The following is a 23,116-nucleotide window of genomic DNA, read 5'->3' as shown; positions in this document are numbered from 1 at the left end:
TACCGACAAAGCAATGAGAAAACGAGCCATTTAAGTAAAAATCATACATGAAAAACCGAACGTTTGCATTATGTATTGAAATGATTAATTCATCAGTTTTGGAGAAAAATTACCCACTTGAAATGTATTTGTATTGTATCAGTGGTTGGTATCAAACTCTGGAATTCTCTTTATAATGAGCTGAAGGACTGTAAAAACATATTCCAATTGGAAAAAATAATATAAAGACAGAATAATGAGTTTATATGAACAGTTATAAGTTTTTACATTTTGCTTCAAATTTGTTTTTGCATCTTGAGACATTTATTTACTTATTTTGGTCTGGTATCGTAACTGTTTTGCATCATTTTATCAGGTATATATTTACCTATGTTTTGTTTGTTTTGTACCTCCTAGATATGTAGTTTTACACTTGGTTTTGTATTCATTTTGTGTTCATTTTGTGTTATCTTTGGATGTATTTTGTTTGGTTTGTCTGACTTCATACAGTATGACTTTATAGCTAGTTGTGAATCACTAACCGTTAAGGCTATGATTATTTAGAAGGGGGCAGGAAATATAAGATTTTCTTCATCCTGCTCTTTTTCAAGCATGGTTGTGTAAATGTTTGTTCACCTGATGATGACACTGGTCAACAACAAATTTAGTGTTTAAGTTTTTTGAGCTGATTTAGGATAATTTTGGTGTGCTGAATCCAAAAATCACATTCATTTTGCTCAATCAGGTCAACTCTCTGAACTATGCTACATATTGGCTTTTTAACATTTTTGCTTACATTTATGGGCATTTTTACATCATATGATACAAAATTCTTTCATATTTCTTGCAATAAACGAGTTCTGAAGATTTTACTTTTGACAATTTATGATTAATATTTTTTTTAATATTACAGGTGAATGAAATGGCTTCGACTATAAGATCTTGCAAAAATAAGCCTGACGTATTCTGCTACATCTGCGGTGAATACACCATTGTACCTAACAGGAATCCTGTTAGAAAATTTTTATTTTTTTTTTCTCTTAAAACCTATTTTGGGTGAGAACTATATAAAAAATCAACTGATAAAGTCACAAAAATGTAATCAATTTTGTGAGAAGATCAATTTTTTCAAAATCAAATTAGCAAAAAAACCTGACCTGATTGAGAAAAACAGATGTTATTTTTGGATTTAGCGGTGCAAAATGGTCCTAATTCAGTTGAAAAAACCTAGACAACTTGCAAAAAACATTTTTTTGTAACCCAGTGTTATTGAATGTCTGCTAATGAAATGCACAACCATGAACGAAATAAATGAAATGAAATGAAAATTTACAGCAAAGTAAGATTTGGCGCAGGTTTTTGTGCACAGAAACAGTTAAACTCAGTACTCAGCGAATGAGGAAGTGAGAACAGTGGGCAAGCGAGCAGTAAACTAAGGCCCTATCTATACAAAGACGGTTTTGGTCGTATCTGCAAAAGTTTTTCTATTGGATAGGCCTTTCATCCACACGAAACCGGTGTTTTCAGTCACTGAAACCACAGCTTTTGGAAAATGGGTCCCTGAAAGGATAAATTTGAAAATGCTGGTTCCGTGTCTTCGTCTGTACGATCAAACTGCAACTTTTCTAAAATGATGATGTCATAGCCCCACCTCTCTAACCTTTCACCCCGGAAGCAAGACGCCACATCACAACAACAACAACAACAACAACAACAACAACAACAACAACAACAACAGCAACAACGGTGGACTACAGAGGCTACTCTTTCATTACAATGACCAACAAACAACCATAGAAAACAATATTCACTACATGCTATTGGATGTACTGCAGAGAGTTGTGTTCGCCATGTTCTTCTGTAGTCTATGGTTTATATACAGCGAATAAGCTTTATGTGCATGCTTCACGTCTTCTTCTCCGTTTTTTGCAAGAGCATTACAACGCCACATACAGGCCTGGCATCAGTACTACATCCTTTTCAGTCATTTTCAGTGGTTTTGTGTGGATGCAAGATATTCCTGAAACGACTCTGTGTTTACAGAGCACTTTTTTGAAAACAGAAGAAAACTAGAAAAGCACTCGGGCAGCGCAGACCTCCGCCAAGGCAGATCAGTGCCCCCCCCCAATCCCCACCAAAATGTAATCATTTGTTCCTGGTGCCAGTATCAATATTTCCTGAAATTTTCATCCAAATCCGTCCATAACGTTTTGAGTTATCTTGCACACAGACAGACAAACCAACACTGGCAAAAGCAAAAACGTAAAGCTCGGATAGGAAACAACGCGGTTTCATGTGGACATGGCTCAAATGGGAGAGCGAGTGGTGAAAAAAAAAACTAACTAGAAGCACTCGGAGAGCGCAGACCTCCGCCAAGCCAGAACAATGCCCCCCCCCCCCCCCCACTCACCACCAAAATTTAATAATTTGTTCCTTGTGCCAGTATCAACATTTCCTGAAATTTTCATCCAAATCTGTCCATAACTTTTTGAGTAATCTTGCACTCAGACAGACAGACAGACAAACCAACACCGAGAAAAACGTAACCTCCTTGGCAGAGGTAAAAAACAATTGGACCAATGTCCCTGTATCTCGCCGGCATCTTCTATCAAACATCAATAACAACTTGAAACATAAATAAATACATTGAACATAAAAAATATAATTACCTTATAATTCCTGACATGTTACACCATTAGTAAGTTTATTCAATTAAGTTTTGTTTTTTTTTTTTTCTTCAGGAAATTGTTCTTTTTGTGGGATACTGATTCAACTTTATACAGTATAACAATTTTCACTACTTTCAACACCACTTCAACATGCCAAAACCACTAAAAATAGATTCATTTCAGTTGTGTATTTTGGTTTTGACAGGACATTAGGTGTTATGTTTTTATGGACTATTCATCACAATTCATAATAAAACAATACTCAGACAATCATAAAGACACATTTCTGCCTTTAGTACATAAAAACATAAACCCTATAATTGTGTCTGTTCTATTCTGGATTATATTATGGGTAATAGGTGGTTTTGGATGCAGCCTGTCCTCCTCTCTTGTCAGCCAGCTGTTGCCGCATTATCATTTCCTGGAGATGATCGTTTCAAATGAAAAGCCTTCTGTACAGTCACGTCACAGCAACATTTCATTACATTCTAAAACAGCGAGACATGAATTTTTCAGAGCTGTAAAATGTACACAGCGGAAACCCAGCCATCCTGTCTATGAAGACATTTATATAAAGATGTGGTCCATGAATACAGACAAATCCAACTGAAGTTTGTCATGATGTTCTCTGAAGAAACGTCACAGTAACTGAACTGCTCCCACTTCTCCTGAATATAGATGATTTAGAGCAGGGATGTCAAACAGGATGAATTTGTGAAATGTAAAAATTACACTGACGATATTGATAATCAATGGTGTAAAACTCATTTCAGGTCAGGGGCCACATACAGACCCATTCAATCTCAAATGGATCAGACCAGTAAAATATTATCATAATAACCTATAAGGATGACAACTCCAAATGTTTCTCTTTGTTTTAGTGCAAAAAAAAAAAAAAAGTTAAATGATATGAAAATGTTGACATTTACAATCTATTCAGTCAGATGTGGAAAAACCTGAACAGCCTGAAATGCATGAGGTGTAGCTTTAATAGTATTTTGTCTGCGACTAAATGTTTTGTGCCTTTGCAGATCTATTGCATTTTTAATATGTAATGCACATAAGTAAACCATAAGAGGAGACATATTATCGTAAAAAAAAAAAAAAAAAGCACTTATTTTACTTAGAAATTTTAGGTTGTTCATGTAAGTCACATTTTTGTTTTAAAGGGTAGTTAGGGTTAGGGACGAAAAGATTTTCATAATGTCATTTTACTTTTTTCACTCTAAAACATAAATAAACATGTGGAATTTACATAGTTTATAAGTTATTATTGTACTGGTCTGGCCTCCACTGAGATCTAGCGGGGGTGTATGTGGCCCCTGAACTATGAGTTTGACACCCTTGTTCTTGTGCCTACACCTGTAATATGTAATGCACATAAGTAAATGATAAGGTGAGATGTAATACTGTTGAAATTGCACTGAGTTTTCTTAATAAATTTGAGGTTGGTCCTGGTTCATGTTATTCTTTTTTTTTTTTTTCGTATCTGTCTCTACATTTTTACTTGAGTATTTGTTCTTTGTTTGACCTTTTGTATTAACTCTGTATCTGTTTTTACCCCGTTTGTTGTGTGTTTGTCCCTTGGCTGCTTATTGTAAAGCATCTTTGAGTACTTAGAAAAGCACTACATAAAACCGATTTATTATTATTATTATTATTATTATTATTATTATTATTATTATTAAAGAGTAGATGTAAACAGTATCATAATGTCATTTTACTTTTTTCACTCTAAAACACAGAGAAACATTTGGACTTTGACATTGTTTTTAAAGGTGGGGTCTGAGACGGATCGGTGCAGTGTCTGCAGTGATGCAGTCGTTGTATCGGTCGGTTGTGGTAAAGAGGGAGCTGAGCCGAGAGGCGAAGCTCTCGATTTACTGGTCACTCTACGTTCCTACCCTCACCTATGGTCATGAGCTTTGAGTCATGACCGAAAGGACAAGATCCCGGATACAAGTGATCGAAATGAGTTTCCTCCGCAGGGTGGCTGGGCGCACCCTTAGGGATAGGGTGAGGAGCTCAGTCACCAGGGAGGAGCTCGGAGTAGAGCCGCTGCTCCTCCACATCGAGAGGGGCCATCTGAGGTGGCTTGGGCATCTGTTTCGGATGCCTCCTGGATGCCTCCCTGGGGAGGTGTTCCGGGCATGTCCCACCGGGAGGAGACTTCGGGGAAGACCTAGGAGAGACTATGTCTCTCGGCTGGCCTGGGAACGCCTCAGGGTCCCCCCGAAAGAGCTGGAGGAGGAGTCTGGGGAGAGGGAAGTCTGGGCATCCCTTCTTAGACTGTTGCCCCCACGACCCGGGCCCGGATAAGCGGTGGATAATGGATGGATGGATGGATGGGTCTGAGATCTTAGAAAACAGTTTGAGCTAGCTACATTTTGAAAATACTCAATTCAAAAGTCCAAGCCCCTTTCTTCAGACATCCCTCCGAAGCCACACCTCCAGAGTAGTGGCACACACAATGCTCGTTCCCAAGGATTCACGAACGCTGCACAGCAACAATTCACCGGCTGAGGCTCTGCTCCGCTCCGTACCCGGGTTGGGCTCCGACGCCGTCTACGGTCCAGTCCGGCCCGGCCGAATCGTCTCCGACACCAACTGAGGCTCCGTCCCCTGCTTCGCTCCCGTACGCCTCGGGCTCCTACCCCGACTACGGCCCTGGCTGAGGCTCCGGCTCGCGTATCCATGCATAGCTCATTCAGTTTCCTCTAACACCCCCGCTCTTACAGAACAGTCCCAGTTCAGACCTGTGTGACTAATGTTACAGTCCCTAGTGGTTTATGTTCGTGACAAAACAGTTTGCCAGTGAACTTTCCATCCTAACATAACTAACATAGCCAAGTTCTGGCTACGCTTCCTGTACAAGCACTCCAGCCTCTGGGAACATGCGATTCATGCTCGACGAGGGGTACGAACAGAGGAGGGAAGGGGTGAGGGGTGAATGGCAGTTGAGTTTAACCCTTTCATGCATGAATTATGAGAACCTTAGTCAAGATTTTTTTTTTCTGGAGTGTTTTTATACATCCTTAGGCATTAAAAAAAAAAAAAAAAAACTGCAATCAAGTTTTTTTTTCATGGAGTTACAAAAATGTCCATGCATTTAATTTTTTAAATAAAGAAATACGTATTTAAAACCCAATATCAGAAATTAAAATGAAAACAATGAAATAAAGACATTTTTAAGGCTGCTAATTTGATGTTTTCTCACATTTTAACATACTCTAATGCTAGTTATTACCTCATATAATATGCAAAAAACAACTCTTTTTGTCTAACAAATAACAACTGATTTACACTTAAACATGTTAGTGCAGATCAGGTTTATCAAGAACAGCAAAGTTATAGTAATGGTATGAATTGCAGTGTATTATGGGATGTTGCATAAGTGTCCACTGTGTTGGCTCATATGGAACTAAAACATCAAAACCTATGAATATACAAGAGAACAGCTGGAGAAGAACTGTCCACTGTAATGACCACAATGCATGAAAGGGTTAATAGACATATCACCATTCAATCATTTCGAGTGGGCGCTCAAAATGATTGGTTGGTGTTTTTTCAGTCCTGCCCGTTCCACAGGTAACTGATTTTTTTAATTTTTGTGTTAGAGCATTTAATTAATTTGTTGTAATTGGGATGTGAAGGGGATTTTAAGGAATATAATAAAAAATGCTCCAGAAAAACATCTCAAACCCCACCTTTAAGTTACGCTATTATTTTACTGGTCTGGTGGTCCCCTTGAGATCAAATTGAGCTGTATGTGGCCCCTGGTTTAGAGAAATGAAAAAGACGATGGGATGGTTTCAGTCATTGTAGCAGAGGCATAAATATCCACATTCAAAGGTTGATTCATGGTCTGGCGAAAAGAGAAAAAAAAAAAACAAAAAAAACGCACCATCCAACTGAAACCTTCAAATCCACCAAAACGCAACAATATACTTGATTTCAGAGCACGAAGGATTGACTGATTATGTAATAGTTTTGTTCGTCAGACTGTACTTACAGAGACATTAAGATTCGCAAAACAGCTGTAACCAAATGTGAAAAGTCTTAGAACATAATGAGACTCACCCGGGCTAAACTGACTCCACCAGGAACTTTGTAGGGGACGTACTTCCTGTAGATGTGTCCAACTCTGGAACAGGGGATGTCCTCCATCCGACCTCCGCACATCCACACCTACAGACACATAAACACAGGAGTATGAAACGTCTAATCTCACTATATTTCCATCTCAAACCTCAGATAATAAACATGTTGCCTTATGTTGCATGACCTCTGCTGTTTCACTTCAGAGATATTTTTCAGAGTAATGTTTGGTTTTAGGGTTTGTCTTCAGATGATCTGCGGTAAAAATCTCTGATTCCTTAAAGGGGTCATATTTTGCTAAACCCACTTTTATTAGTCTTCGGTTCATTTATTTGTGTATTCGGACCCTAATAGTTCATAAAGTTTGAATTTGAACCCTCCAGGTGCTGCTATCTTTATATTAATTCCGGTAAAAATCAAGTGGATTTCTACAACCCGTTTTAATTCCTGCTTAATTTTTTATGTTTCATTACTAGTTATGTCACCACATTTACACATATAAGGTCAAGACTTCCGATGAACATTTCTCAGAGTACGACATAATTGTTTATCAGCAGCAGCGGTTGTAGTCCATACTGAAAATATGTCCAAACTTCGAGCCGATTACCTAAAACGTTCAGTTGTTGGTTGTATTAACAAACACAAGTGGTTGAACGGGACAGAGCAGCACAATCAATAACCTGGAGGGGGTGGGGCGTGAAGTGGCTCATGTGCATTTAAAGGGCCAGCGTTCAAAACCACCTTTCTGGTGTCATTATTCTGTAAGTATCTATAAACATCAGCATCCGTTTGTAATTCCATTAATGCTGCATCCTTTCAATCCAATTCCATTCTATTTCTACAGAACAGGTTTTGTGTTCATCGTCGTCTTGAAGGACATGCGACAGATGATGGACATTGACCCAGATTTGTCTTTTGTACACTGCAAAAAAGGGGTGTCTAAAAACAAGATAAAAAAAACCACTAAATCTGAGGAAAAAGGTACAAAAAACAAGTGAAATATCTGTCCATGCAGCAAGATAATTTCACGTGACCAGATTCTTGAATCCAGAGTGTTAAATCTACTAACTGAATACGAAGAAAACAGTCTGCATGGTGTTCACCAAAAAGCCAACTGAACTGAAACAGTCTAACATCTTTCTTGTAGGGGTGGAACTGGATTTAGTCAAAGAGTTCAAGTACCTCGGGTTAACCATAGACCCAACATTAACATTTAAATAACACGTAAAGCGAGTGAAGAAGACAGTAAATTTTAATGTGAAAAATTTTAAAGAAGTCAGACCCTTTATGACCCTACATGCTGCTAAGATGTTTTTATACTCTATGATTTTCTGTCACATTGAATACTGTGTAACTTCCTGGTCAGTTGCTGCTGGCACAACACTCAAACCCATAGAATCACTTTTTAAAAAAGCCATAAAAATACTTGACAAAAAAACATTTAATTTCCACCACTGCATTGTTTTAGATCAGGGGTGTCAAAATCATTTTGGTTCAGGGGCCATATTTAGCCCAATTTCATCTGAAGTGGGCCAGACCAGTAAAATAATGACTTAATAACCTATAAATAATGACAAATCCAAGTTTTTCTTTTTGTTTTAGTATAAAAAAAATCCCCAATTAAATTATGAAAATATTTACATTTTACAAAAAAGATGTGAATAACCTGAAAAAACACAAATTTCATTTGAAAAATTAGTGCAATTTTAACAATATTATGCCTCAACTTATTATTTATACATGTACATTACACACAATGTTACATAAATATTTGGTAACAGGCAGAATATTGTTAAAATTTTGGAGTTTGGAACTAAAATTTGAACAATTTCTACAATAGTACATCTCTTATTAACACAACTACAGATCACAGTGGATCCATAAATGCACCAAACATTTAGTAACAGGCAGAATATTGTTAAAATTGCAGATTTTGGGTTGTTCGTCTTTGTTTTTATTTATGTATTTATTTGCAGTTTATTGTTAAAGAATAGTTTTGTAAACGTAAATATTTTCACAGTGTAATGTTATTTTTTCTCTTAAATTTTTCCACAATTTTTCACAAAGAAAATTTGTAGTTGTCATTATTTATGGGTTATTGTGTTGTTATTTTTACTGGAGATCACATTGGTCTGTATGTGGAACCTAAACCAAAATGATTTTGACAACCTTGACTGTTCAGGTTCCTTTTTGCACTGTCATCCCGCGGGCCGGAATGGAACCTTTGGCGGGCCAGATTTGGCCCCTGGGCCGCATGTTTGACACCTGTGTTTTAGATAAATATAAATTTCTTAATTTTAATAATTTTGTGAATTTTAAAAATGCTTGCCTGATATATAAAGTCTTGCATGGACTTGCCCCTCCTCGATAGATTTTATCAAATCCCAGTCTGTCAGTGGGATGGTCACCAGGGCCACAGCTCCAAGAGACTGGGAGGTGCCACACAGGTGCACTACTATTGGATAAACTACACTTTCAGTCACTGGGACTGAATATTGGAACAGTTTACCGCCCAACATAAGAGACTCACAATCATATGCCTCCTTCAAATCACAACTTAAACATTGGATAAAGGAAAGCCAAGCCTGTGACCATCAGTAGATTGTTCTCACTGTGTTGTTCTGTGTGTTTTTATGGTGTTGTGCCTTTTTGTCAGTTTTGTTTTTATGATGTCTTTTAAGATGTTTTGCCTTTTTGTCAACTGTCTTTCCTGTCACCTGCCAAGGGACTACATATGGAAATTAGCACTGCTGCTACAATCTGGCATATTTACAGCTGCAATTGTAGATGTTCATTAATATGCACTGTCCCCAGTAAATAAATAAATAAATACAGATGCATGAACGCTTAAAATATAAAATTAACTCTTACAACAAGATAAGTGATTTAATCTAAGGTTTTTAAATCCTTTGCAGAGTAGCTGCTGAGCTGCGGTGTGTTTTGGTATTGGGCCGTCCTCGCTGATCCTCCAGTGGATGTTACATTAATAACAGCTTGTCAGGCTTGTTGCACCTCTGCACCAGGACAAACAGAATCAGGACAAAGAACAGATTGCATCCACGTTGAGCTCCGTCCACTTCATCTCTGTGTTTGAGCTTAACAACGGGGAGGGATCAACAGCTCCAGTTCAGCAGCAGGCGGATTAAAGTCAGAGTCTTATCGCACACCTCGAACATACGACCTCTGGAATCCACTCGGCTCCGAACGCTAACCCACTAAACCCACTAAACCCACTAAACCCACAGGACAGGCCCACACTCCCATTCATATCAACAGCAGCGCTTTCCAAAACAAACACAATGAACTCTGGGAAAACAGGCTTTGTGTGTCAAGAAGAAACAGGACTTCTTCATCTTTAAATATCTGTTTTTATTTTGAGGAATGTAGGCTTTAATAAAATCTTTATTTGGTCTTCGTGTAAGTTTAATCTAGTTTTTAACTTTTCATTAAATGTTATAATTGTTTTAGTTTTCTTCATTCCGTCCAGGTTTTTAAAGTCCTTGCATTTTAAACCTAAACATTTAGAATTATTAACATTTTACAGAAAACAGTTTGTTCATAAAATATAATTCATCCTGTGCTTTTTTTTTTTCTCTCACTGTCAGAGTCTGATCATTATCATTTCTATTATTAATTAGTCTTTCAGTTTAATTTTATAAGTGCCTCAATTTTCTATAATTTTAGTGGCAATTCGATTTTTTCCAGATCAGGAAAACCTCGATTTATAGGGGCTGGAATGGGCAGAATTAGAGAATGTAAAAGATTTAAAAAAACATTTTTTATTCAAAGTTCCATTTGGTGCAAAAAACAGTTTATTCTTGTACTGAGAATATTTATTTATATGTATTTAGGCATCATATTAGATCACTCATGCCCACCCACACTAAGGCAAATATTATCAAAACTTGTATTTTTCTCTGTTTATGGGACTCTTGTCTGCATCTTGTCACAAAAATTTGATTTTTAATAACTTTTCTAAATCAAGGTCGTGTATATCAATTATGTGTATACGTGTGTTCAGGAAAAACAGAGAAACTGGAAAACAACTGTGTATAGTCTCATTTTGCTCGTGTCTTTCACGTTGTGTTCCATGTTTCACTCTTGTATGTTTCTGCACTTTCTTTTTTGTATTTTGCTGGTTTTTATACTGAAATTCCCCCGCAATGGGATCGATAAAATCTTATCTTATTGCTTCTTGTATGGAACCTGCACTTGAAACATCAAATCCAGGCAAATAAATCAGTGTATGACCTACAGTAGATGGAGGTCAGCACCGATACCTTTGGGAGACGGACCGGACCAGATCGGACCGGTGTTATGGACAAATCCACATCATGTAAAGAATATACTTGGACAACACTTAGGGTAAATTAAGTTTCTAACTGAATTTGTTGTTGCTGCTTCACCTTCTTGCCAGATTAAAGCCTCTGCGTTACACAACACAAACACTGGTTTGTATGAATTTTTGTGCAGGTTTGTCATCATTGCATTGTTGTGTGGACAAAGATATTTTGTAAAACCAAGCCAGATTTTTTTTTTTCTTTAAATGCAACAAGAAAAATGTTTACAAAATATCCATGATAGTGTGACAGGGCATAGTTACACATATACAATGATTTATAAAACAACTGTGGCTGTTTTTAAAATGGTAGGAAACCTTGATATTTGATTGTGCAAGACTGCTTCTACATTCAACAACATCCTCACATCTATTTATTGTTTGATTATATAATCTGAACTGACATCTATAGAACAGCCTCTCGATCGGCCTTGAAAACTTTGGACACAAAGTTAGGTGTAAAATGTTGTACTTGAAATTATTTAGGAAAAATACATTAAAAAAGACATCATGTACTGAATACAGAATAAATAAGAATTAATGCTAAAATGTAAAACACAATAAATACATTCATGTAATAGTTTTATTGTCAATTATCTTGTTTAGGCTTTGGTAACATTTGAAGAAAATTTCTATTTTATATTATTCAAAATGAGTTTATTTGAGTAGCTGAGTAATTATAAGTCAATTAATAACCATTTTATTTATTTTTCTCATCAGTCAAAAAGGGTACTTCTCAGTTTATATTGTGCTCACAAAATTTACTTTAAAAAAGTTATTTTTTTTATATATTACAGTTAAATATATGTTGTTTGTTTACACAGTTTTGAAAATACCTTCTTCCCACCCCTTTTCGGGCATGTAAATCAAACTATTGTGCTGTTCTTCTGTCTAAGATTGCCTTGATTGTTGATTTTCATATTATTATTATTTATGTTTTGCTTGTTCACATATATGTTAAATTTCATTACATGTTCAGAATAAATCATTAAATCCAAATCCAAATATAAACAGACACCTTTGGCACAGGAACAAATTTTGCCCAATTTTTTTTTTTTTTTTTTTTTCAATCAAACATGCTGAAGCGAGAGTTGGGGGGTACTTGGCTAAAAAAAAAAGGTTTATTTCGGGGGGTACTCCACTGTAAAAAGTTTGACAACCACTGCTGTAGAAGATTTGATTCTGTTAAATTTGCCTTTGAAGCATATTTGATTGCATTAAATTCTAGTTTATTTGGGGTTGTTTTGCAGTGGAAACTAACAGAGAGGGTATTAAGGTGAAAAGGCAACAAAAGGTAAAACGACCACGGCAGTGAATTAGATCTGCAGGTTTAAGTTTTATAAATAAAGACGCTGCGACAGTGGAAACATCAGTCACACGTCAAATATCACTATAGCAGACGTCCAATCGAATCAAAGCGCTGCAGCAGCCTCTGTGTGAGATGACAAAAGGCCTTAGTCATTCGGAGCAGAATTCAATTATGGCGGCGGGTCCTTGTGCGTGTCCGGGCTCAGTGACGGGGGTCGGGGGGGTTGTTAACATGCTGGACGAGTCACCGGCGGTTGTGGCTGCACTATAGAATAATTCATGCTGAAGCACCAGACAAGAGCATAATCTAATAAGGTTTTCTGAAGATGATGAATGTGGAGAGTCCTGGATGCAGCAGAGCATGTTTGGATCAAATGACTGAAACCGGAGCTGAAAGTAAAATGAGGAAGTGTCTCATGTGGATCAACAAGTGTTCGAGAGGAAGGGGAGAAGACACTGAGAAACACACAGGGAAATCAGGCTTTACACCCGCAACTCAATGAACGAGCTGTGGCGTTGTTAAATTACACCCACATTCATATTTAATAATAGTTAATTTCGCCCGTAAAAACCCAGTCACTGGCGACCAAAAGCACCTACTGATCTAGAATGATTAAATACTTCTGATCCACTAATCCTATCAATACGAGTAAATAATTGGTGTAAAATGCAGTTTGTCATCTTTTCACGGTCATCAGATATGACCCATTTGGACGTTCTGAGGCTCTGTAGTGAACGTGGAAATACCTTCATCTTCTACAACATTGATTCACCGGTAAAACCCATGGAGTTGGATCATTGAGAGTGGATGGACACACTGGGTTTATATTCAGTTAATGATGCTAGCGGCATTGTACCCGTGGTGCCGTTGTACAATAGCATGAGAGGCTAAAATCGCCCAGCATATTTCACAACATTTGAATACGGACATAAAATTGTGCCTAGTAGATAGTGAGGTAATGCTTCTATTAATTTGGCGAGTTTGGCAGCGATCAGGCCTGTGAAGGCTGAGGAAAATCCATGCAAATGCCCTCCTGTGCTGCAACACCGATCAATCGGACACAGAACGCGTATTATATAGTTGGATTTTCACTGAAAAGTCATGTTTTCTTGAGTTTTTGCCGTTTCTAATATGATAACCCTCTACTCTCAGTAAATTAATTACAGGAAAAGATCAGATTTTCACTGAAAAAATGCAAAACATATAATATTATCCTCTATGTGTAAATACTGTACATTGACAATACATTTAGTTTTTCTACAGATTTTAAAATTATAAGTCTTTGTTTACAGTATTATAAAGGGCGTTATCTAGAGTAGGTTTTTTAGTAAGTATTTTTGGGAGTATATACTAACCTTAATGTCAGCCTGGTTACTAACCCACCTGTTTTGGTCTGTCTGGTTTTTGTCTTGTGCTATAAACAAAGCTGCTGAATATTTGAATTTCCCTCGGGGAGTAATAAAGTAAGTAATTAAGTACGTAAGTAAGTAAGTAAGTATCTATCTATCTATCTATCTATCTATCTAATGGCGATAAATCACTTAAGAAATGTTAAATATAGGGAAAAAAATGTTTTGGAACAAGCCACAAAAGTAGCACTGGCTCTTTGTAGGTTAAAGTTCCCATGAAACAGTAAATGCTCCAATTAACTGATGGGTAACTCGCTCACTGGAAACTCTTGTAAGAATACTTGCTCAATTACTTTTTCACACACTGAGTTATTCATAATGTGTGAAAATGAAGGACTTCTAATTAGGAGTGTAAAAGGTATTAAATGCTTTTTTTTCTTTTTTCTCACAGCCTGATACTTTTACAAAAAGATGCAATCAAATGATCCTTTGTCATGTGGGTCAATGATATGTTCATTAGTACAGATGGAAAAGCTCAGGTCTTTGAGGACGTGTTCTGTGAACACTTTAAGTGCTTGGAATCTGTTTCTCGCATACTTGGAGGAAGTTTGATTGGACTAAGGATTCTATCTGTATACCAGTGACTGTCCTCTGCCCCTCTTTATTTAAGTAAGAACTGGCTAGTTAATTATTTAGCTGTCATACACATCTGAGCCTTATTTTTTTGTGTTTTAACATAACTGAAAACTGCAAAATAAAATATATATTTAAAAAAAAATAATCATTTGTCTCTTGATATTACTTGATGTTAACTATTGTACAATTTTTTTTTGTCTTTCTATATGTGAAGAACTTTTGCATGGGGTGTCCAAAAACTTTTTTCCGACACTGAAGGATGAACGACATCAGGAGTTCAGTTTTGCTCCTGCGCGATCAGTTCCGTCAACAGTAATATTTCAGACTAAATCCTGACTGAACACTTTTTATTCAAGCCAAATATCCTGCTTTTTATTAACTAAATAAAGTTAAATGCAGCTAATAAATCCTCACATGTGCCTAAAACTGCATTTGCTTGTTCTAAATGTTCTTTTCAAATATGAAATGCTAAATATTGACATGTCTCCTGCTCCTCTCTTGCTACAGGGACATATTTTCTAAAGTAGAAGCAAACAAACCTTCTGCCTCCAAACCTACACCTTTAATTTCTCTTTATTCGTTTGTTTTGCGTTTTACCTTAAATGAGATCTCGTACTGCTCTCCTCCCCAGATCTCCAGCCCCGTGTCATAACCTCCCAGCTCCCAGAACCACTTCCTGTCCACAGCGAACAGTCCACCGGCCATCACTGGAGACCTGCAGGACACACAGTACACGACAGTGTGAAATCCATGCATGTGGATCCCTTTAGTGTCGATGACTTCTTCTTATCCCTGTTTCTAATAGACGGACTGATCTCCACCCATGACTGGAGATAGGTCTGGCTAAATGGTGAAAACTGCCCGATGCATCATTGGTGCCCCACTTCCGGACATTGAGAGAGTCTACAAGAAGAGATGTGTGCGCCGGGCGCGTAGCATCCTCAGAGACTCTTTTCACCCAGCCAACAGACTCTTTCAGCTCCTCCCCTCCAGGAAGCGATTCAGGAGTCTGCTGACCAGAACAAGTAGATACAGGAACAGCTTCTTCCCCACAGCCGTCACCCTACTGAACTCTGCCAGCAGATGACTCCACACCTCCTCCTACCTGTGTTGACTCTTGGCGCACAAATGCACTGATAACTACACATCTGGTTCCATAGCTGTACACATTCATCAATACTCCTTACTGTTAAATCTATATCACACAACCAATATTACATGTGTGTATATATGTATATGCTTACATCCACACTGAAGCTTTGTGTGCATGCATAGGTGTATATATGTATGTATGTATATGTGTATATTCTGTAATGAACATCCTATTTATTCAACTGTATATTCAACTGCACATTCAATATTTAATTTAACCACCTTATTTGCACTAGTTGTACATAACTGCACTCATCTGTACATATTACTTACCTGTACATATGATATTTAACTGTATTATACTGCACTTCTGCTGTTTTGCACTTCTGATTGGATGCTAACTGCATTTCGTTACCCTGTATACTGAGTAATGACAATAAAGTTGAATCTAATCTAATCTAATCTAAATCCACTATCAGTCTAGAAAACAGGGCCAATGTCCCTGTATCTCACCAGCATGTTCTATCAAGCATTTGTGAGGTTGTCAGGTTCTGAATCTACTGTATGTCAGAGTCCTGTGGTATTTATGCAGGAGATCAACTTCCCAATAGAAGTGGGTGGTACTTTCACTGGAGGAGAACTCAGCTAATTAAATCAAAGTCCATATATGACTTCTATCAGGGCTCAATAGTATATATATTGATATCTTTCACCATTTCCATGTTACAAGACAGCAAAATATGGACCATTATAAGTAAAGGCAAACTTTTCATGTTAAAAAAATTCATCAACAATTCAAAACTCAAAATATTTGAAAACTGAACAAATTTTATAGACATTATCCCGAGGAAGCTACATTTAAAAAAAGAATCCGACCAGTAGTTTCGGAGAGGAAGATGTTTAAAAATGTAACCATTACTGACCTCTTCAAGGTAACTCAAGGTCAAAGGTCATGAACCCAAATCCCAAATGAAAGTCCATAGATGACTTCCTATCAGTGCTCAATAATAATATTGATATAGCTAACCATTTCCATGTTATAAGCCATCAAAATATGACTGATTATAAGTAAAGGCAAACTTCATATATATATATATATATATATATATATATATATACATAAAAAAGAATATGTGTGTGTATATATATATATATATATATATATATATATATATATATATATATATATATATATATATATATATATGTATTTTTTTTTTAAATCATGAAAACATCCAAAACAAAAATTTCTCAAAACTGTGAACAAACTTCATCGAAATTGTCCCAAGAAAGCTGCAAATAAAATTTGAAAGGAATCCAACCAGTAGTTTTGTCAGAGAAGAAGATTATTGAAATGTAGACATTGGAGACCTTGAGTTAGACCCTTCAAGGTCAAAGGTCATGGACACAAACATATGACTTCTTATCAGTGCTCAATAGTAAGTATATTGATATCTCTATCCATTTCCGTGCTATAAGCCAGTGGTTCCTAACCTTTTTGGAACAAAGGTCCAGTAACAGCATCATGCACCTACCTTGTCCCCGAAAAGTGGGGGCGGGTGTACGGTATTCCCACCTGAAAACCAATTTGTGAGGGGGGGGTCTTACATGGGGTCTTTACGCAGGGGTTGAGAAACACAGTAATAGTCCAACTGTTTACATTTTGACATGGGGGGGGAATCTGCTGTATCTCCTTTTACAAATAGTGAGTGAGTCTGTGATTTTTCATATTTTTTTCCCCCTCCCGTCCTGTGTCTGCACCCCCTTCAATGCAGACAAAGCAGACAAAGCCTTGTGACCCCCCTGTGGGATCTCTGACATGCCTCCCAAGTTAGGAACCACCGCTATAAACCACCAACATAAGAGCCATTATAAATAAAAGCACATTTTTAATAAATCAAAAATTCATTAAAAAAAATCCAAAATTAAAATTTATCAAAAATGTAAACAAACTTTATGGACATTGTACCAAGGAAACTACATATCGTCGGTTTCCTGATAAAACCTGCTAAGTGTCGGAGAAAATGTTTCAAGAAATCGCTAACAAAGTCAGCGATGAAGACGATGACGAAGACGACACCGGACACGACGCCTTCACAGTAGCTCATAGCCAATTGGCCGGTGAGATAAAAAGGGGTTAAAATTCTCTCAGTTGTCGGTATTTATAAAACTCATCACACTCGTCTTGGATAGCCCACGGCGTAGGATGCAGAGACGGCGCTTTTTTGTAAAATACTCCCAGGGTAGAAGCTGTTTTGGTTGAACATATGGGGAAGTGAGCCGTGGTATTAAAACGAATAAATCCTAGCAGAAGAAAACAGGACATAAAAAAGACATATGTTCTTGTCAAAACTCGTCGGTCTCAGCGCGTAGATGAAGCTCAGAGATCACTGCTGCTCATTTTCACGTAATGAGGAGAAGTTTGAAATCCACACGTTAGAAGAGAGGATGATAAAGACTGAATATAATCACTGGAGTACAGAGTGCATCCTGTGAGTGAAACTACGCAATGTCTAATAGAACATCAAACGTGTCGTCTGTAATGAAACACACGTCAGAGTACATTTAGAAATCACTGCTCACTGCTTTTAGGTGGGTTTACCATCTGCAGTTTGTCATTCAGGATTGTAAAAAAAGAAGACAGATTAACTACACACTCATTTTGTTAGACGTGTTTGACTCAGTATTCACGTTAACCGTCATATTAACTGTTATTTTCATTGCAAGCGAAGAGCAGTGACACTTTATATATCATTTAATATACGATAAAGGGATGTGTTTGCAGATAAATCCATAGAATAGCATGTTTTATATCTGTCAAAGGTACGAATAATTATGGATATTTGACACATTATAGTTTCAGTTTAATAAAAGAGGACAAGGTTGGACCTGGAAAAAAATCCTAAATCTTTATACCCATCTGTTTTTAAATAACATCCAGAACTGAATGTACTAAATATGTTGTAGTAGATAATTTCACATATTAAATATAGCCTATATTTAATGTGTTGTCTACATCTACCAAAACTAGATCCATGGCAGATGTATTTTTCTGTAGTTGCAGAATTAATGATGTTTTAATTAATATAATTTTTATGCTTTTAAATCTGGTCTAGCTTCTTCATATTTTTGTAAAAACACATGGAAAAAACTTCATGTATAAAATGAAAACCAACAGAAAACCCTGTACGTATCCCATTTCATCTTTGACACCCTAGAACACAGGTGTCAAACATGCGGCCCGGGGGCCAAATCCGGCCCGCCAAAGGGTCCAGTCTGGCCCTTGGGATGAATTTGTGAAATGCAAAAATTACACTAAAATATTAACAATCCTTTTAGTTCAGGTTCCACATTCAGAATACAATCTCAAGTGGGTCAAACCAGTAAAATACTACTATAATAACATATAAATAATGACAACTTCAAATGTTTCTCTTTGTAAATATAAATATTTTCATGTATTTACACTAAAACAAAGTATAATTTTTCAAAAAATGTGAATAACCTGAAATATCTTAAGGGAAGTACAAGTATAAGTGCAATTTTAACAATATTCTGTCTGTTATTATAATGTTTTGTGTGTTTGTAGATCCACTGTGATCTGTAAATTATAATGCACATGTGTAAATGATAAGCTGAGGCAGAATATTGTTAAAATTATACTTATTTTTTCAGTTTGTTCATGCTATTCACATCTTTTGAAAGGGTAGTTTGTAGATGTAAACCTTTTTTATAATGTAAATTAACTTTTTTCACTCTAAAACATAGAGAAAAGTTTGGAGTTTACATTATTTCTATATTATTATGTTAGTATTTCACTGGTTCGGCCCACTTCAGATCAAATTTAGCTGAATCTGGCCCGTGAACTAAAATGAGTTTGACACCCCTGCCCTAAAACATGTGAACACTTGACACATCGACAATGTGTATTTTAATAAAATTGATTAAATTAATGTTTATTTCCGCAATAAATGAAGCATTCAATATGTTGAGAAGAGCATCGTGGTTTCAGATTTTCCTGTACTCTTACTTCCTCTAAAGAGAACATGTTCATAGCAGCAGTTTTTCCTCTTGGTTCAGTAACAACAGTCTGTACAACCACAGAGTCTCACCTGCTGTCTTTCTTTCCTGAATAGCTGCACGTGTTTGACTCTGATCTCACTTTTATTTAGGTCTTTTTCTAAACCCAAAGTTCAGCTCAGATGCAGTAAAGCTCTAAAGCTCTGTCAGAAACCAGGTTAATACACCTGTAGCTTCAATCACTTCAACTCAAATAGAAATCCACCGACTCACACTCCCAGCCCACACCGCCGCCGTCGCTCTGTTGCTTAGCAACCACATTGTTTAGCACAAGCCTGTTTTGGGGGAACTGTATTAAAAAAGAGTCTGTTACCAGAACTGTATGAAAGCAACAACATGAGTTATACAATGTATTTTGACAGATTAGATGGGAGCATTTTAGAAAAGCAAAGGAAGTCAAATTGACAAGTGATTATCACATTTGGACACATATTTGACACCATTAAAACAACCACAAAAAGAAAGAAAACAATCAGATCATTGTGGAATCAATCTGAGAGCTATTTCAAATCAAGTACGAAGGATATGAAGGAAAATCCAATTTTCAAAATGACTTAAAGAATCAATGAATAAATGCAAATTCAACATGAACATTCCTCATCCACATCTCATTCAACCTCACAGTGAAGCAGCACAGAAAACACTTCACAGTTTTATCCAAAAACCAATTACCTTCATCAAGGAAGTGAGTTTATCTGTATTTATCAGCTAGAAGACTAGCAAATTTGGACACATTTCTTTATTGTTTAGGCATGTGTTCCTGATGACGGTGAATGTTGATTATTGTATTCCAGTCATTCTAGGTCACAAGTCAAGGTCAGGAAAAAAATCTCTTCAAAAACCCATTTTTAACATGGAGCAAAATGTAAACCACAGTCTCATCTCTATATTTACCACATACATGTATAGATAATACAATAAAACATTTAGCATTAAAAAGGTCAAAGGTCAAGGCCAGTATACTAAACCAACAGAGTGGAAGTGCTGCTGGGTCTTCTTGGTGATTATCCACAGGTGCTCTTTGGAAACTTGTCTTACTATTAAGAAAAATCTTTAAAAATACAGCAAACGTGACTGGTGAAAAAAGCCCTGATGAAGACCAAAGGTCGCAACGTGTTGGCTGTATTTTAAAAGATTGCCATGGAGTAATAAAGGCATTTTATTTTTATACAAATCCTACAGTGTGCCTTGGAATATTTTTTTAAATTTTGCATGCTTATGCGGATTTTTTTGACTCTAAATGTCAAGGCCAGTATACTTCTTAAATATACCAATGCTTAGCTTGCTTTAATTTACATTATGATATACAATACTATAAGCTGTGTAAAACTGTCTTTAAGTATCGACAGGAACAATTGATATCAAGTTCGTTCAGAGACACGTTAGTCAAAACATGCACTTTTACAAACTGTTAATTCACTTATTTGTACATTAACTAAATTCAACCATATTGTTTGTGTAATAAAATGCATAAAAGTAAATTATTGTGAATCATTATTTCATTAACACCTATGGGATTGCTCCGGATGGTACACAGGCATATCCTCATGTCCTCTCGTACTTGTTAGTGATGTTAATGTTGTGAGTTAGTAGATTCTGGAGTGGTTTAGTGGAAAACCTCTGAAGGATTTTAATAGGAAATGGTAAAATGCACCATTCCAACAGAGATAAACTGTACTAGTACTGGATGGTTCTATAATTATGTTCCAGAAAGAAAAGATAGCAGCGGGAAAGACATACTGATCGCTGTATCCCACCAAAATTATATGCCTGAGCAGAGGGGATAGAAATGATTTTATTGATTTCAAACCCCCTCCAGTGTCTATGATCTGAACCAGAATCAGAATGGAGTATTCAACCAAGCAGTGCAATAACCTGCTCTATCAGTTTCTGAGCTGGTCTCCCTGAAGTCCCTGTTGCTTGACATGTCAGCTCACTGGAGGGAAAACTCATCGGCCCATGAATATTCCTGCTCACAAAGAAGATTTAATTAGAAATGCTTGCGTTGATATTCTCCATTTCAGAGCTTTAACCTCAAGGAGGGACGCGGTCGACGTTTGAAGTCCAAAGAGAAGAGAGGTGACAGGAGACAAAAAAAAAAAAAATCATACTCCTACACACACACACACACACACACACCTCCAAGATGGATTTCCCCCTCCCATCATGCCTTTCTCTCTGCTGCGGCAATGTCAATCAGGATGAAAATGAAAATCTTTGCGACTGAAATTGGATTTGCACTGATGAAGGTCATTTCATTGGGCCAGAAGAGCAGACTAATTCACTGAATGAGGATTGATGGGGATTGTTCTGCAGCTCATTTCTTCTTTGTCTTCCGTCTCTTATCTCGCTGCTCCACAGCCGCCTCGCTGATGATACCTACTGTACCTCCCAGGACGCCCCAAATAGTGTTTGGCATCTGAACACACACACGAACGCTGTCGGACTAATCCCTCTGGTTTCACAAATGGAAAGTCTGCCGTCACATGCAGAGTGATTTGGCCTCACACATAGAAGACGGACAGTTGGAGCTTCAGCTTTAGTGCATGTGGCTTAGGAAGAAAAATCTCCCATTAAAATTTAAGGAAATATTGATGTTTTTTTTTTTTCATCTCAAATCAGCTTGAACAGGACATCTTACAACTCTAGACATGATGTGTCCTGATATTTGTGTCCATATTGTTTATATTGTATTCATTTAAAAGATTAGATTGTTGAATTTATATGATCTATTGTAAATTTTAAACAGCTTACATTTTGTTTTGATTATATGAGATGCCATGCATTACCTGCCACGTGACATTGCAGTTAAGTACTCCATATAAACAGCTGTGTGATCTTATCTGCCCTAAGTCTGATGAAGGACATCAGCCCGAAACATCACCCATGGTAATAAATTCTCTAGGAGCTCACAGATTGTGCGGACCTTATTTTATTTTTTCATCTAACTTTTTGGGATTCATTTTCTGGATGTGGATCACCTCTCTTCATATGGTTCATAAACATCAATATTTCCTTCAAGTTTAATGGAAGATTTTTCTTCCTCAGTAAGATGTGAAGAAAGTAGATGGTCAGTTGTGGTAGAAAATTATTATTTACAGTCATAGCATGAAAAATATTTTAGAAATTTAGAGGTAGAACTTTTAAAATCAGTCATGGATAAAAAATGTAGTCCAACGGCATATTTCAAGATATTAATTAACATTCATTTGACCTCTCAAGGTCAAAAGTCATGGCACCAAATGAAAAGCCCATACGTGACTTCCAATCTATTACCGATCGTAATTATATCAATATCTTCAACTGTTTTGAAATTATAGCACTTTCAAGTTTTCCCATTGTAAACCAATTGGGATTTTTGAAAATTCAAAAATTCATAAAAAATTCAAAAATCAATATTTCTTGATTCTTTGAACAATCTCGATAGAACTTATGCCAAAGATGTTCCACAATAAATATCAAGTCATTGCAACTGATGGCTTCAGAGAAGAGGATTCTTGAAAAATTGTTTACGGATGACAGACAGACGACAACCGACACCAAAAGTCCATTGGACCCCTTGGGC

The 23,116-nt window shown here is 36.7% G+C and overlaps 1 protein-coding gene across 1 annotated transcript in view; it reads right to left on the bottom strand.

The window, feature by feature from the left end:
- The window catches only part of LOC115432779 (polypeptide N-acetylgalactosaminyltransferase 10), a 189,185-nt gene that overhangs the window by 18,018 nt on the left and 148,051 nt on the right, over window positions 1-23,116 (bottom strand). The window contains exons 7-8 of the mRNA XM_030153783.1: window positions 14,977-15,094; window positions 6,729-6,836 (exon numbers count right to left, since the gene is read on the bottom strand). Of these exons, the coding sequence (XP_030009643.1) occupies window positions 6,729-6,836; window positions 14,977-15,094 (226 nt within the window). The remainder of the gene's footprint in view (window positions 1-6,728; window positions 6,837-14,976; window positions 15,095-23,116) is intronic.

This window comes from Sphaeramia orbicularis, chromosome 14 (genome assembly GCF_902148855.1).
Source record: "Sphaeramia orbicularis chromosome 14, fSphaOr1.1, whole genome shotgun sequence".
Classification (NCBI taxonomy): domain Eukaryota; kingdom Metazoa; phylum Chordata; class Actinopteri; order Kurtiformes; family Apogonidae; genus Sphaeramia; species Sphaeramia orbicularis.
This window is presented reverse-complemented; position numbering and strand designations above follow the sequence as displayed.